The following is a 17,054-nucleotide window of genomic DNA, read 5'->3' on the forward strand; positions in this document are numbered from 1 at the left end:
TGACGTTTACCGAGAGTAAGGTAAAATGAGGTTAATTTGCTTTGATCAAAGAATAATCAAGGTCAATCAACATTGCGGCAATGTAAACATGGGCTCACAAACTGTCAAAGTCAAGCACGTGTAGTACACCGATAAAAATGTCAATATGGTTTACATTCTATTCAAACTACGATCAGCAAACGCAAGAAATGGCCTGCTGCGATGATGCCGTAATAGTCTATCGGCAAACACGCGCTTTTTTCGTACTCTTCTTCTTCCGATGACAACATCAAGAGGAAAGTGGTTGGCAAATTCAAATTGGGACCTGGGCGATTGACATCGCGGCAAGCCATGCGCGATGTTCTTTTAATTAGACAACATGATCTGACAATCTTGAACAAAATTTCTTTCGGAAAAAATCAAACTCTTATTTCAGCAGCTGCTTATTTTTTTGGCACAGAATTCGCGTGTATTTATTTGTTATTCTTTTTGTACAATTTTCAACATGAAATACAACCATTTGCACTACAGAGGTGTTAGTCGAACTCAAGGTTAGTCAGTCAAATTTTTGGCTATTGTTTCTCGTTAAAAAAAACACAAGCTTAAGCCTCCGGCTTCCGCTTGTTCCGCTGCAGCAGTCCCGGGTAGCTTTGCTGGATCTGCTCGAAGGTGGCACCCTGGCCGCCGCTGCCAATAACCCCACCTTGCTGCTGTTGTTGCTTCAGCAGCGCATTCTCCCGCTGGAAGTTGCTGACAATATGGTGGTTGAAGTAGGCGGTGTTTTGACGCTGCTCCTGGGTGCCGGAGCCTGCTTGGATTCCGCGGGTGATTTGGAATTGGGATTGCTGTTGTTGTTGCTGTTGGTTACGGTTTCCGATGGGGACGACCAGGTTTTCCTCGACGTCGTATTGGTTGTTTTTGTTGAAGACGTTTTCGAACTGCTGGTTGTTGGGGGCTGACGTGGCGTACATGACGAAAACCTTTTCGTTTTGTTTCTGGTGGTTTTGTTGGTGGGTGTTGAACGGGGTTACGATCTGGACGGGTTCGGACTGCTTGTTGGTTTGCTGGGCGACGGCGGAGCCGGCCTGGTAGACGACCTGCGGGACGGCACGGTCTACGACCAGCGGGATGGCCTGCTGGATGATGTGTCCGGACACCTGGTTGACGACGTTCGGGATGGCCTGCTTGAGGATCTGCTCGGTGATTTCCGCTTGGTTGAGTTGGACGGCGGCGATCGCTTGGGGTTGCTGTTGCTGGAATTGTTGTTCTTGTTGCTCAGCTTGGAAGCGGGTCTCGGTCTTCTGATCTTGGACGGAAACTTGGGCCACTTCAGCGATTTCCTCCACTTCAGGAGCTTCGTCTACGACAGGCAGAGTGATTGGTTCTTCCGGTTCTACGGCAGCTGCTTCAGTTTGAACTACTTTGGATGCGGTGGGTTCCTCGACGGCTTTGCCGTCTACTTCGACGGTAGCGGAAGCACCGGCAATGGCTTGCACGTCCAGAGGTTCTTCCGATCCTCGCAGTGACAGTTCCTGGACAAAGTTGGCTTGGGGAGATTCCGGGACATCTGCGTGGTGAGTTTCTTCGAAGGATTCGATTGTGGTGACCGGAGCGATCATCTTCTCGACGGTGTAGTGCTCCGGAGCCAGGGAGTAGGAGTGACCCTCGGACTTGACCGTTTCTACCGAGAATCCACTGTTTCCGGTGCTGGCAGCGGAAGACGCGGCACTGTCCGCAAAGGAGAACGATAGGGAATTCGACGGAGTAATTGAAATTGCGGGTTCTGGCGCTTTGGATCCGAAGTCGGTGAAGGAGATTGGCTGCTGGGATCCGAAGTTGGTGAAGGACTGAGGTTCCTGGGATCCGAAGCTGGAAATCTTCAGAGGTTCTTGGGTTCCGAAGCTGCTAAAGGAAAGAGGTTCCTGGGATCCGAAGCTGGATCCGAAATTCAGAGGTTCCTGGGACCCGAAGCTAGCAAAAGACAAGGGTTCCTGGGATCCGAAGCTTCCGAATGACAGTGGCTGCTGTTGGCCGGTGAAGGACGTCGACAGTACCGTCGAAGTGGTCTGAACCGCTGGAGGAATCACAATGGAAGTGACCTGTGGAGTGGCCACCGGTTGACGGTAGTAGGACGAGACGACGGCAGGCCTCTGCGCGTAGACCACAGGTTGGTTGACTACACGAGCCTGTGGAATGACTTGGGGAGCTTGCCGGTAGTACGAAGCATATCCGGGCTGAACCGGCGCTGCCGGATACACTGGAACTGGTGGCGGGTGGGCTACCCGAGGCACCGGAGGTCGCAGCAGACCAAGCAGCGAACCCACGTTGAACGTTGCATCCGCACAGACGGCGATCGCCAACAGAGTCAGAACAATCTACGGAAACAGAACAAAAGCACATCTTGAACACTTCTTCATAAAGCTATCATGCACACTTTTTTCAGTGTTTCACTTGAGCCGAGTAGGCTGTCAGTCCCAAATCACTTTCACTCTTCCTTCCATCAAAACACAGTCCATGGCCTGCTGCGGCTTGATATCCTTTTGTTTTTCGCAAACTTTCTCACCTTCCCCATGCTGGACGAACTGGACTTGCGAGCGATAACCGTGACACTGAAACGTGTCGCCGAGGAGAAGCAGATTTTTATACCACACACCCACCAAAATCTCGAAAATTGGGGATTTCTAATTTTCCCTAAAGATCCACATAGCTAGACTAATGGACCTCTTCGAAAGTTGCTTCTTCAACGGTCTTGATTTGAATTTTTCATACATAAAAAATTCAAGATTTCGCCTTCGCGCAGACTTTTTCCCCATGATTTTTTCTTCTACTCATACTCGAATTAATAAAAAATGCGAACCCGAACAGCAGGCCATGCGCCGATCGACGGAGGCCGTGGGAGGCACCGGATCTCCGTCGTCGAAAGCTTATGCTAATCAAGTCTTCGGTGACATTTGGTGGCCAGTTTAGTTGGTGCGGGTCAGTTTCTAAAAGTCGTAAAATTGCCATAAATCGGTTCAACCAACTCAAAGCCTGCTGCGTCCAACCCTTTGAGCGATCGCTCAATCAGAAGAATGCCTCTAGAGGTTAATCCCTTCTAGCGAAGGCTAATGCGATTTGGTTTTCTAAGTAGACTAGAGTGTCATCCTCTTTTAAAGGTTATAGTTTAATTCGGTCAGGTAGTATATGGAAACTGGTTTCGGACGGGTTGTTGCGACAAAATATGCAAAAAACAAAATTAGCTTAAATAGTAGTCGTCCTTAGCTTGAAAGAAATCGAAATCTGGTCGAACCAGGTGTGATTTATGTAACCTGAGAAGAAGAGACTTTTTTTGTTGAGGTTATGTATTAGAAACGGAATTCCCAAAGAATTGGAGGCCGGTTGGTTGGTCGGTGATAACTCCAACAATCGAAACATTAAGTTGTAACTTTTTGATCTATTGCTTTTTATTCTTGCAAAATAAACATTGAACTGTCAAAATTCCCAACAACAACCCGCCTACTGCTCGTCCTGTCCGAACCCGTCCTCTTCCGGCTGCACCTCGATCGTGTCACTGGTCTGGCTCTGATCCTGCGACTCCGGTTGCAGCGCAAACGAGTGACTTTCGGCCTTGGCCGTTTCCACGCTGAACGAGGGACCACTTTCGGCGAAGGGCAGCGACAGCGACTGCGCCGGTTGAGCCGCCGGAGCGGCCTGCTTCGATCCGACCTGGGTGAAGCTCAGCGGTTTCGGCTGAGCTTCAACCGTTACGGAATCTGCGAAAGCCGTGGCGCTGGGTGCGGAGATTGGCGGGAAGTGGGGAACGTCCACCGGAGTGCTGACCGGATGGCGGTAGTACGAGGCGACATATTGCTGGGGTCGTTGGACGTAGTAGTACCGGACCGGTTGCACCGGAACCACCGGAACTGGGTGTTGAACGTGGCGGTAGTAGACTGGTGGCCGTGGTGGTAGAGGAGGAGGAGGCTGGTGGTGAACCTTGTGCTTCGGATCTTGCAGCAGGTTCAGAAGCAGCCCAACGTCGAATGTGGCCTCGGCGCAGACGGCAATTGCCAGAAACGTCAAAATAATCTACGAAATAAAACAAAAACACACTTTCAATAACAGTTCACCGTGTATCTGACGCGCACATTTGTTTCAGTGTTCTCAAGCACTGTCATTTTTCTCTCGCGGATTGCTTCGATTCTAACTTTTTCACGCACAAATTTCAAACCTTCTCACCTTTGTCATTCTGTCGAGCTGAACTTGCAAACTGACACTAAAATGTGTCGCCAAGAGGTGTCAGATTTTTATACCGTCAATTTTTGGTAAAATTTTCAAAATAAAAACCCCCGAGGACGTATAGAACACGCGTGGAGTCTGAAGACCTGACCTACGAACCGATCCGCTACTCACGCGTGAAATTTGAATTTTTTAAACATAAAAATTCAATATATTTCGTAGGATCTCGTATTTCCCGAGTCTAGAGTGATTTCAATAAAAAGGCGATCGGTTCACGCACTGAGTAGGCTATGCCAACTAGACTGGAAACTCTTTCAAAATTGCTCAGTCACTAATTTAACGGTCAATTTGAATGTTAACGGTCTATTTGTCTGTGACTCTAGCGAAAAGATGAACGAGAAAACCTGCGTGGGTGGGTTCAACAAAATTATGCAAATCTGACCGACTTCGGTTGCTATGTCAACCTTAGATTGGCCTTAAAGAACACCTCGTTTGGTGACCTCCCTTGGCCTGCTGCGTGTGCGTGACCTTTCTCCGTTGGAATTGATGCTGAAAAGGCCTTTCGCAGCAAATTAAATTCAAGAAAATAAAAACGAAATTTTCGCTATTTTGGACAAAAATCGAAAAGAATTCTTTGCGACGTTAAAAGCCGAATATTCTTGACATTATCAATAGATCTCAAAAGTTATGCTTCCGAAAATCTAGTTCTTGTGACTAAAATTTGCATCGAAATTTGGTTTGGTGAGATTTTTTATGAAAGAAGAACAGAGAACAGACTTGGTGAATGTCTAAGCAAGGGGTGGATTTGAGGTTTGTCTTTTTGGGAATATTCACAAGAACATAATAATACATAACTTTACAGAACAAATGTTGAAAAAAAAATGCAAAAAATATAATACAGAAATAAAATAATAACATTGAAAAACTATATTTAAAGAACTATTCTGAATCTTATTTTGGTTTAATGGTTTTATTTCAGTGTTAAAAAATAAAACATTTGTGAATTTTTTTGAACTTTACGAAAAACATATATACCATATTTTTAAAACTTTGGGATCAACTCTAACATTTCAAAAAGGTAAAATATTTATTGTTACGCTCTCTTAAAATGTTCAAGTTGATTCAAAAATTCAAAAAAAAAAAAATAATTTTTTTTTTGATCACAAAATATCACAAATGTTACATTTTTTTTCTTAGATATTAGGCTGGTACAACTTTTATTTAATGTTTTTTTTAGAGTAAAAAACTCACTTTGTACATAGATTTTTTAAAACTTTTTATACTTGTAATTCCAAACATGAAAAAAAAATCATTATCTTTTTTAATTAGGAAACAAACAAAGTTCAAAAAAGCAAAATATAGAGAATTTTCTCAGCTTTTCAAAACTATTTTTTTTCAAAGGTGGGCAAACATGAGCACTAATTGAAAAAAAAAAAAGAAAAACTGCTTCTATTTTCAAAAAAAGTTACCTAAAACTGGATTTAACTTGAAAACGGTGCACATTATCAAAATTTCACTATAATACTTTTCGATTACAAATTTGATTTTACATCGAAAAATGAAATTGCAAATTTTTTGCGACCAATATTTCGATTTTTTGAAAAAAAACAGTATTGATTCAAAAAATCATAATTTGGTCAAAGATTTTTGCCCATTCTGGAAATTTCTGAAAAGTTGGCATTTGATGTCCCCTAAAACATATCAGAAATTGAAAAAAAGTGTTTTTTTTTTTGCAAATCAAGTTTTAGTGACAAAGAGTGAAATTTAAAATCAACAATTTTTTTACCGTGTATCACATTTTTCTAGTGTAGTCCTATTCCATACCTACAACTTTGCCGAAGACACCAAATCGATCAAAAAATTCCTTCAAAAGATTCAGATTTTTGAATTTTCATGAATCATTTTTGTATGGACAGCTGCCAAATTTGTATGGGAAATTATATGGACAAACTAATGATGCAAAATGGCTTCTTTGGGCATACTTAAGGCACCAAAAAAGATTCAGCCGGATTTTAAAAAAATACAAAAATTAAAATTTAAGAAATAACCAATAACAATTGTGAAATTTCTGATCCTTTCGAAAATATATTTTCAAAATTTTGGAACCAACTCTAACATTTCAAAAAGGTAAAATATTCAATGTTAGAGTTTATTCCAAAATTAGACCATTAGTTTCTGAGATATTAGTACTAGCAAATAAATGGCTATTTGGGTGAAACTTATAAAATTTGAATTTTAATGTTTTTTAACCGCAGTATTTCAGAAACAAGAGGTCCAATCTTCAATGTCCCTTGAGGAATTTGAAAATGTTCTCAACTTTTTGAAAAAAATATTTTCAGGTCAATCACGACACAAAACAAAAAACTTTGATTTTACTTCAAAAAATAAAGTTTTTTTTCGAGTATTGATTTTTGATTATTTTTTTTCAAAAAGTATTTTTTTTCAAAAACTATTTTTTTAAATATAATTTTTAAAAAAATATTTTTTCCAAAAAATGTTTTTTTTTTAATCTAAACTTGGTGCTAAAATTTTTGTTAGTGCTTTTTTATTGCTCAAAAGTTGCGTTTTATGTCTTCTTAAACATTTATAAAAGTTAAACAAAGCTTTTTTATAAGGTTTGAGAAAATAGATTTTTTGTGAAAAAAAAGTTAATTAATGAATTGGCCTTTTTTTCAATCGGAGAGCCATTTTTTCTGAATAGTTCTTATCAATACATATTTTTTAAGATTCAAAATTTGGTTTTAAATGGATTTTGGGTGAATTTCGAAAATAAAATAAAATTTAAATTATACTGATTTTATATAGATTCAAACCAAAATTTGCATTTATATTTCTTTTTTTACACTTGCCCTTTTTCAAGAAACCTAGTTTTTTTCTGTGTACAAAGTGAGTTTTTGTACACAGAAAAATATTCAACTATTTATCTTTTGGCAATAAAATGCATTATCAACCGCAGGCTTACAGATAATTATGTTCTTGCAATTCTATATGAGATTATTTTTGAAAATGATGATTTTGAAATCTTGTATTATGAGCAAATAAAAAAATGAGAATCATTCCACAGAAAAAAGTTCAAAATTTGGTTTGTAATCTGACATTTTTTACAAAAACGTTATGAAAATTATCAAAAAGGTTATTGGAAAACTGAGTGAAAGTCTTTTTTAAAAAAAAAATATTCCATATTAATTTACGGTTTTAGCATTAGGGCGACTAAAAACAATAAAATATTTTTTGTTTGCATTATTTGATGAAATTATGTGTGAAATTACACGCTGAAATATGTAGACCATCAGTATGGGAAATGTACTTGACAGAATTACCAAGCTCATGCATGCGTTTATTTTTTTTAATTCTTCATCGGTCTGATGGCCGAACGGGCTAAGGCGCCAGTCCTTAAAGTTGGTGCTGGGTTTGAATCTCGTCGGTTGCAACTTTTTTTTGTGTTTATAAAAATTGTACATGCAGTGTGAAATATTACAACTAAAAACAAACAAAAAAATACAACGGCCTTACCTGCTCAACAAATGAATGTGAAAATTTCAAATTGATTAATTTTGTGTTGATGGAATTAAATTTTAAAAATATATATTTACATAAATTTCTTTTAAATTTTGCGACATTTCTTTTTTAACGATTTGAACTTATCTCAAATCTGACGCTAATTTGAGCCATAATTTGTCATCGGCTATCGCGATGACAGATCGTTTCACAACATTTACAACAATTGTAGTGCGCGCGCGACACCTCTTTTTAAAGCTCCACGCAAAAAAAAACGCGCATCTTCACACAGGCCAGCATCATAATTTAGGCATGTCTTCTTGAAGACACAGAAATTAATTTTCCCATATCTCGCCCAAAAGTAGGTTATCTGCTTAATGAAAATCAAAGCAAGCTGGCCAGGCTGCTGCCTCCCACAACAACAACAAACAAAAAACGTCAACAAAAAGAAATGAAATTTCGCACTCGTGACGAAAAAACACAGAATCGTAGCAACCCTTTTTTCCTCGACGCTTGGGAAACTTGGGTCGCGCGATGATGGGAACAAAATGTTGCTCATCGCAGTAGGTCCCGCAAAAGGGCAACCCTCGGGCGGTGGTTGCTTTGGTTGATTCATTTTGCCTGCCAGATGATAATAACTTGAACAACAAAAACACGACGAAAAAGATGACAACGAAGACCACGCCGCAGAAGGCCATGACGTCGGGGAGGTTACGCAACATCAACAAGTGTGGTGCGTCGTCCTAGGAGGCGGCGAAACCTGTTGCTATGCAGCCGGTCCCAAGGGTCACTTCGGTTCGGTTGATGGATTTATGCTTGTGGCGGCCCCAAGAGAGATGCTCTTGACATACCTTTGCTTGACCAATCGAAGTTGGCGGCGGCGGTACGACATTCCTGAGGATTGTTGTTGGAGATTTTTCTCAAGTTTAAAAATTTTCAGTTATTTTTTTTAATTCCAGACAAAACGATTGGTTCAATGTAAGACTACTATTTTTGAACAGGTAGAACCTATACACTATCCAAAAACTGGTTTTCGTCCCTAAAATCAAACTCGTGCGCCATTTTTGGCATCTTTTCAGCGTGGAAACCGTCAAATTGAGCTTTTAAATTCGGTCTCAGCAAGCCACGCGCGCGCGCGCGATCTTTTGAAGAAGCCGCGAGAGAAAAGACAATCTTTCAAAGAGAGCTCTCAACATGAGAGAGAAAATGTGATAATCACCGTTTAATCGCATTCTTCCATGTTGGCTTGGGTGTGCGTGTGTGCAATTAAGGTGCAATTAAGTGATATTTTACGCGCGCGCTCTTTTCGGCCTACTGAGACGAATTTGTGGATGCTGCGCGCGAATTTTTCACTTTGGAAAATTTTCTCCGCCACCATGTTTGGGGCGCGGCCCGGTCGGCAACACTGTTTTGTTGTGGTGCTTTTGGTGGCAACCTTGACGGGTTTCGTTACGTAATCCGTAGACCGCACACCTAGATGGAAATAGGGTAAGGTAGCGTTTTTGGGCTTTCTTTTTTCCAATTTTTATTTTGTAGTTCTTGAATTAGATAATTCTGAAAGTTTTAAAATTCAGTCAAAAAAATTATAAAACACAAATTTAAATGATTTACCCTATTACTAATCGAAACAGTCTTAGACATCTCAACGCCTGCTGTTGGTTGTTATCATCAGGTGGCAATATTCAGATGAAAATTAAACATTTTATCGCTCGCCGACGTAGTCGGCAGCATTCCTTTGTTTATCGAACTTTTTTTTAACGGTGATTATTATTATTTTTCGACGTTTTTTTTCAGCCGCCGGGTGCACAAACATGATTGTTGGTTTTATGTTTTCTTCCAAGTTTTTTTCTTTCTTTTTGGTTTGAACTCCCATCGTAATCCATCGCGGCGTGCCTTGGATTTGGAAATATGGCCCTCTTGGATGTTTTATTTTGCATTTTTGCATATTTTTGATTATGACAGAATTGAAGCTTTTAAAAAGCTGGTCACGCGCAGAAAAATAATTCTCGATCTAATCATGGCAACTTGAGTTGGCGATTGAAATGTGAAATGGTTCGAATTCAATGCAAATTGTGTTTAAAATTTGCCGTTGTTGAGAATTTGATGATTTGATAATGAAGTTTTGGAATTTTTTTAAGTTTAAGTTTAAGTTATTTTGTAAATTTGCCAATTTAGTAAATTTGCAATTTTTTCAATTTTGTCATTTTGTCAATTTTGACAATTTTGACAATTTTGACAGTTATGACAATTTTGACAGTTCTGACAATTTTGACAATTTTTAAAAATTTGATAATTTTGACAATTTTGACAATTTTGACAATTTCGACAATTTGGACAATTTTGACAATTTTGACAATTTCGACAATTTGGACAATTTTGTCAATTTTGACAATTTTGTCAATTTTTGTGAATTTAGTCAATTTTTACAATTTTGACAATTTTTACAATTTTGACAATTTTTACAATTTTGATAATTTTGACAATTTTGACAATTTTGAAAATTTTGACAATTTTTACAATTTTGACAATTATGACAATTTTGACAACTTTGACAATTTTGACATTTTTTTCAATTTTGTCAATTTTGTCAATTTAGTGAATTGTGTGATTTTTTTCAATTTTGTCAATTTTGATAATTTTGACAATTTTGACAATTTTGACAGTTTTGACAATTTTGACAATTTGGACAATTTGAACAATTTTGACAATTTTGACAATTTGACAATTTTGACAATTTTGACAATTTTGACAATTTTGAAAATTATGACAATTTTGTGAATTTAGTCAATTTTTACAATTTTGACAATTTTGACAATTTTGACAATTTTGAAATTTTTGACAATTTTGACAATTTTGACAATTTTGACAATTTTGACAATTTCGACAATTTGGACAATTTTGACAATTTTGTTAATTTTGACAAGTTTGTCAATTTTTGTGAATTAAGTCAATTTTTACAATTTTGACAATTTTGATAATTTTGACAATTTTGACAATTTGACAATTTTGTCAATTTTGTCAATTAAGTGAATTTTGTGATTTTTTTCAGTTTTGTCAATTTGGATAATTTGGCAATTTTGACAATTTGGACAATTTTGAGAACTTTGACAATTTTGTCAATTTTGACATTTTTTTCAATTTTGTCAATTTAGTGAATTTTGTGATTTTTTTCAATTTTGTCAATTTTGATAATTTTGACAATTTTGACAATTTTGACAATTTTGACAATTTTGACAATTTTGACAATTTTGACAATTTTGACAATTTTGACAATTTTGACAATTTTGACAATTTTGACAATTTTGACAATTTTGACAATTTTGACAATTTTGACAATTTTGACAATTTTGACAATTTTGACAATTTTGACAATTTTGACAATTTGACAATTTTGACAATTTTGACAATTTTGAAAATTTTGACAATTTTGTGAATTTAGTCAATTTTTACAATTTTTACAATTTTGACAATTTTGACAATTTTGACAATTTTGACAATTTTGACAATTTTGACAATTTTGACATTTTTGACAATTTTGACAATTTTGACAATTTTGACAATTTTGACAATTTTGACAATTTTGACAATTTTGACAATTTTGACAATTTTGTCAATTTTAATTTTGTCAATTTTGACAATTTTAATTTTGTCAATTTTGTGATTTTTTTAATTTTGACAATTTTGATAATTTTGACAATTTTGTCAATTTTGACAATTTTGACAATTTTGAAGTTTGGAAAATTTTGTCAATTTTGTCACTTTGTCTGTTTGTCAATTTTGTAAATTTTGTTAATTTTATCAAATTTTGGCAATTTTGTCACTTTGTCTGTTTGTCAATTTTGTCAATTTTGACAATTTTGTCAATTTTGTCAATTTTGTCAATTTTGTCAATTTTGTCAATTTTGTCAATTTTGTCAATTTTGTCAATTTTGTCAATTTTGTCATTTTTGTCAATTTTGTCAATTTTGTCAATTTTGTCATTTTTGTCAATTTTGTCAATTTTGTCAAATTTTGCCAATTTTGTCAATTTTGTCAATTTTGTCAATTTTGTCCATTTTGTCCATTTTGTCAATTTTGTTAATTTTGTCAATTTTGTCAATTTTGTCAATTTTGTCAATTTTGTCAATTTTGTCAATTTTGTCAATTTTGTCAATTTTGTCAATTTTGACCATTTTGTCAATTTTGTCAATTTTGTCAATTTTGTCAATTTTGTCAATTTTGTCAATTTTGTCAATTTTGTAAATTTTGTAAATTTTGTAAATTTTGTAAATTTTGTAAATTTTGTAAATTTTGTAAATTTTGTAAATTGACAAATTGTCAATTTTGTCAATTTTGTTGATTTTGTCAATTTTGTCAATTTTGTCAATTTTGTCAATTTTGTCAATTTTGTAAATTTTGTCAATTTTGTCAATTTTGTCAATTTTGTCAATTTTGACAATTTAATTTTGTCAATTTTGTCAATTTTGTCAATTTTGTCAATATTGTCAATTTTGACCATTTTTACCATTTTTACCATTTTGACCATTTTGACCATTTTGACAATTACGTCAATTTCGTCAATTTTGTCAATTTTGACAATTTTGACAATTTTGACAATTTTGACAATTTTGACAATTTTGACAATTTTGACAATTTTGACAATTTTGACAATTTGGACAATTTTGTCAATTTTGACAATTTTGACAATTTTGACAATTTTGACAATTTTGACAATTTTGACAATTTTGACAATTTCGACAATTTTGATAATTTTGACAATTTTGATGATTTTGTCAATTTTGACAATTTTGACAATTATGACAATTTTGACAATTATGACAATTTTGGCAATTTAGACAATTTTGGCAATTTTGACAATTTTATTATTTTGATTTTTTTTTTGTATTTTTGCAATTAGCATTATTAGGTAAGAATCGATCTTGAACTTTTCACAAACCACACACCGCGCCGCCGATGACACTTGACCTGACCTCGCGCAGCGCTGATCAAAGCAACCCGTCTCGTCGTACAGGTAAATCCCGCACCAAAAATCATCGCAGCAATCCATGCCATATGAGTGCATTTGAATTCGATGCGGCAGGGGTTCGTCACCTGTGGCCGCACGCAGTCACTCGACGGCATGGCTAGCTGCGATCATGTTTGCTTAGCCAAAGTCTTCTTCTATTTTCGTATGGTCGTCACGTTAATTCAATTGGCAATGACATATTCGGAAATTTGAGATGAACAAAAGTCTTTACGATGAACGCGTGCAAATTGAATGCTTGTGTTTGTTGTTTACATTTGCTTGGTTGGAGGCTATTTTTATTAGTTAAAGATATTTTTGAAAAGAACTTCAATGCAAATGTGTGCCCAAATATTCTTCTTACATTTCTTTAAAATTGCTGATAAAGAAAAAACAAATATCAAAATACGCCTTTTTGAAATGTTCCTCCAAACTAGCAATTCTTCACCGCACAAGGAAGGTAAACAATGCGTACGGGAAGCGCGAAACCGATTATTGGCAAGGCCGTTCGAAAATATCCGCGCATCAATGACAGAAGAAAATGAGTCATCGCAGAGCCTGCTATGATCTCATAACGCCGTCCAGATTGGAATGTCAAATGCGCCCGTTACCCAGCAGCGGCGCTAATGACGTTTCGTTATCTGTTTCGTTTCGAAACCGCCGCGACGCCTGCTTTGATCTGAACTCGCACGCGTTGATGGAATGTCAAACATGCCGGGGTGGTGCATTCCGTGACCACCTGCTGAAACGCCCCAAGACTTAATTACGGCCGCGATAAAGATTTCCATATCGGCCCTTTTTCCGTTTGACAGATCTCGCAGTTGTTGTTGTTTTCTTTCTTTCTGTGACACGATTGATTAAAACGCAAACGTTACCTAACCTGCATTTTTCGGCCGGAATTGCAAATGTGGGGTTATTTAACCAAAAAGAAGACCATGTTTCGGCCTTGTTTCCCCGTTTCTTTTTTCGGCACAACTTTACGACGAAGACGCTGGCGAAAAGCGAAAACATCAAAACAGCAGTGATGCGCCCCGCAAGATTTATTGGTTTGTTTTGATCCCTTGTTTCGCGAATAGGTTAGGTTTGTTTTTCGGTGCAAATTCAAAAAAAAAAAAAGAGTTTGCAAAGGGGCATAAATTAATGCACTTTTCGAAAAGAATGCTAATTGATGCGCCATCGTAGCAGGCGGCCAATGTTGGGTAATTTTGGTTGGTGCCCTGCGTAACCTGCTTAACCTCAATGTTTGAGCGTCGTAGGCCCCTTCTCGAAAAATTAAGAATGTGTCAAAAGTGCGCAACGCGCGATGGGTCGCGCGCCTACTTCGTTAGAAAATGAAAACAGCCCTACTTCAAAAAACGACAGCAAAATAGTGAAATAATAAAAAAACATTGTTCGCAAATGATGAACATAACCGCAATCGAGAGGGGTAGAGGAAAAAGTTAACCTCACTTTTTGTTTTTCTTTTTCGAGTGTCGCGACGCTTCGGTGGGAAGTTTTGGACGGTAGTTTATCGGATGGGGTTGTAGTTCAATTAAAAGGTGACTTTTGTAATTAGTGTGAAAGGGTGGGCTAATAACTTTATAAAAGGGTGCAACTCATCATCGCTGTGTGAAAAATGAGGGTTTCCCACGGTAACGCAAAGGGTTTGGTGGTGTGGAAAGACGAAATTGAGTTAAATTGATCAACTCAGGCGTGGGCACAAATTCAATAAAGTATTAACATTTGTTAGAAAAGATTAAATTTACAAGAATAAAATAGTTGGAACCCGATTCATCAACTCAGAAATGGGCACAAAATCATAGAAGGTAGAATTTAGAGTAAAATAGTTAAAAATGGTATGAAAATGTAATTTTGAATCTGATTGATCAACTCAAACAGGGGCACAAAATCATAAAATTTAGAATTTCGAGGCAGGCACAATTTATTGAAGATAGTCGAAAATGATAAGAAATTTTTGTTTTGAGCCAGATTGATCAACTCAAAAATGGGCACAAAATCATAGAAGTTGGAATTTCCAGTAAAATAGTTAAAAACTGTAGGAAAATGCAATTTTGAGACCGATTGATCAGTTAAAATATGGGCACAAATTCATTGAAGTTAAAAAATGTTTAACATCAGTAGAAAACGAGAAGAAATAATTGTTTTGAATCCGATTGATAATCTCAGGAATGAGCACAAAATTATGAAGGTAGATTTCGAGTAAAATAGCTAAGAAAATGTAATTTTGAATCTGATTGATCAACTCAGACTGGGGCACAAATTCACTGAAGTATTAAAATTGGTCGAAACAGGTGAAAATCCTGAGAAAAACATAGTTTTAGTCCGATTGCTCAACTCAGACACGGGCACAAAATCATAAAATTTAGAATTTCGAGTAAGATAGTTAAAATAAGTAGGAAAATGATAATTTGAGTTCGATTGATCAACTCAGACATGGGCACAATTTATTGATGATAGAAAAAAAAGAACAACAGTCGGAAATGATAGGAAATTTTTGTTTTGAGCCAGATTGATCAACTCAGAAATGGGCACAAAATCATAGAAGTTAGAATTTAGAGTAAAAAGTGAAAAACTGTAGGAAAATGCAATTTTGAGTCCGATATAACAACTCAGATAAGGGCACAAATTCATCGAAGTTAGAAAAAAGGTAAAACCAGTCGAAAAAGATAAGAAATAATTGTGTCGGGTCCAATTGATATTCTCAGAAATGGACACAAAATCACAGAAGTTAGAATTTCGAGTTAGATAGCTAAATAAAAGCTAGTAAGAAAATGCAATTTTGAGCCCGATTGATCAGCACAAGGCAGAAAATCATTGAAGTTAACAAAAGGTTAAATAATAAGAAATAATGGAAGATAAAATTTCAAGATAAATAGTTAAAAACGGGTTTTTACATTCAGAAATAGGCACAAAATCATGGAAGTTAGTTTTGTTTGACAAATTCTACTAAATGTGAAAGGGCACTAAATCTGAGCTGCTTGGCACTAAAAGGCACTAACTCAACACTGATTTTCTTTGTGAATAGCACGTCTAATCTGGCTTGTAAAGCGGACTCAAAACTTGTTTCATCGTCTCCGCCGCCGAGATATTGCACAATCGCTAACCTGTCGCGAAATTGGGGAGATAATTTGAATCAAATTTCGCCAAACTCGCCAAACTAAGTAGGCGTGCGCTCGATTTCCAAACGCGTCGTCTTCTTGCCGAGTTCCCATGGCCTACTCCGGGTTGGCTCCACAAACGAATCACACATGTGTAATCCTAGGCTGCTGCACCCCAAAACAACGTCACCGCCATAAATCCTCGATGCGTCGCGGCCTACTGTGATGTGCCCAAAATCGATACCACCCCGGGTTCGGTTGGTTGGAATGTCACCATGGAAACCTGCTGCTGCTGCTGCTGCGCAGCGGAAGTGTTACATCTTCAGGCAGATGTGGCTCACTGGTGGCAAGGTCTCCGTGTGAAAAGGCCGCGCTCGGAATCTGTGTCAATTCCCCGCTCCCCTTGTTCAGCGCATCTTCAGTACCCATTTGGCTAGGCTAAGTTCGGGTTCACCAACTCCAAACTATTGTGTGTGGCATTTTACATGGTTTTCTCATCGTTCAACCAGTTTTTTTTTCTTTTCGGCGGTCATGTTTCCAAAACAACCCATCGATCGCTAATAAGCGAAAATCGGCGTTACATAACCTCAAACTAGCCCGAGCGCGCGCGCGTCACACGCTGGTCGCGCAGTAGGCGCTGATGGCACTTCTTAAGGTCTTCATTGCGTCGTTTTTAGGGAGGTGAGGTTCGTCGAGTGCGCGCGAACCCATCCAAGTAGGCTCCTCCGTCTGTCATTGTCGGTCGGTGCTGGAAGAAGATGGATCAACGGAGATCAATCAAGGCTTGCCTCGATGGGTTGCGGTTGTTGTTGTTGTTGTTGTTGTGGTTGATGAATGCATATAGTTAAAATTGTTATACAATTATGGTGTGATTAGCCGATGAGCTACGCCCGAGGGGCCTCAATGACCCACTGGTTGACTGAGTCCTAGCGCGTTAGGTCATTCCAGGCACGGAAATCCCCAGCGTCCTTTCTTTTATCGTAAATCTGAAGAATGACAGTTCGATCCGGGATCGCGGGCCCGGATCTCTCTCCTCACCATGCTCAGCAACCCAGATCACGTCGGCGAGCTTCATTCACGTTCTGAGCAAATTTGCTAACCCGGCAATTTTTCACGACCATTCGTCTCGTCGCTCGTTGGCGCGAGGATAAACGATCCATAAATCATTGTTACAGCCCTCTTACGTCACCGTCATGGCGGGGTCCATCTCAGGAGGCCATGATGGTCACCGCACATCGCATGACAGGTTCTGTCACAAGCAT

The 17,054-nt window shown here is 37.7% G+C and overlaps 1 protein-coding gene across 1 annotated transcript; it reads right to left on the minus strand.

Annotated features, from left to right (window-relative positions):
• Nucleotides 1-428: 428 nt before the first annotated feature.
• LOC6044320 (headcase protein) lies at nucleotides 429-2,219 on the minus strand (the record flags this gene model as incomplete). The annotated part of the gene is made up of 1 exon (XM_001861811.2): nucleotides 429-2,219. A coding segment is annotated over one exon (1,638 nt), but the record flags the coding sequence as incomplete, so codon positions are not given.
• Nucleotides 2,220-17,054: the final 14,835 nt, after the last annotated feature.

The sequence above is a fragment of the Culex quinquefasciatus genome, chromosome 1 (assembly GCF_015732765.1).
Source record: "Culex quinquefasciatus strain JHB chromosome 1, VPISU_Cqui_1.0_pri_paternal, whole genome shotgun sequence".
NCBI classification, from domain to species: domain Eukaryota; kingdom Metazoa; phylum Arthropoda; class Insecta; order Diptera; family Culicidae; genus Culex; species Culex quinquefasciatus.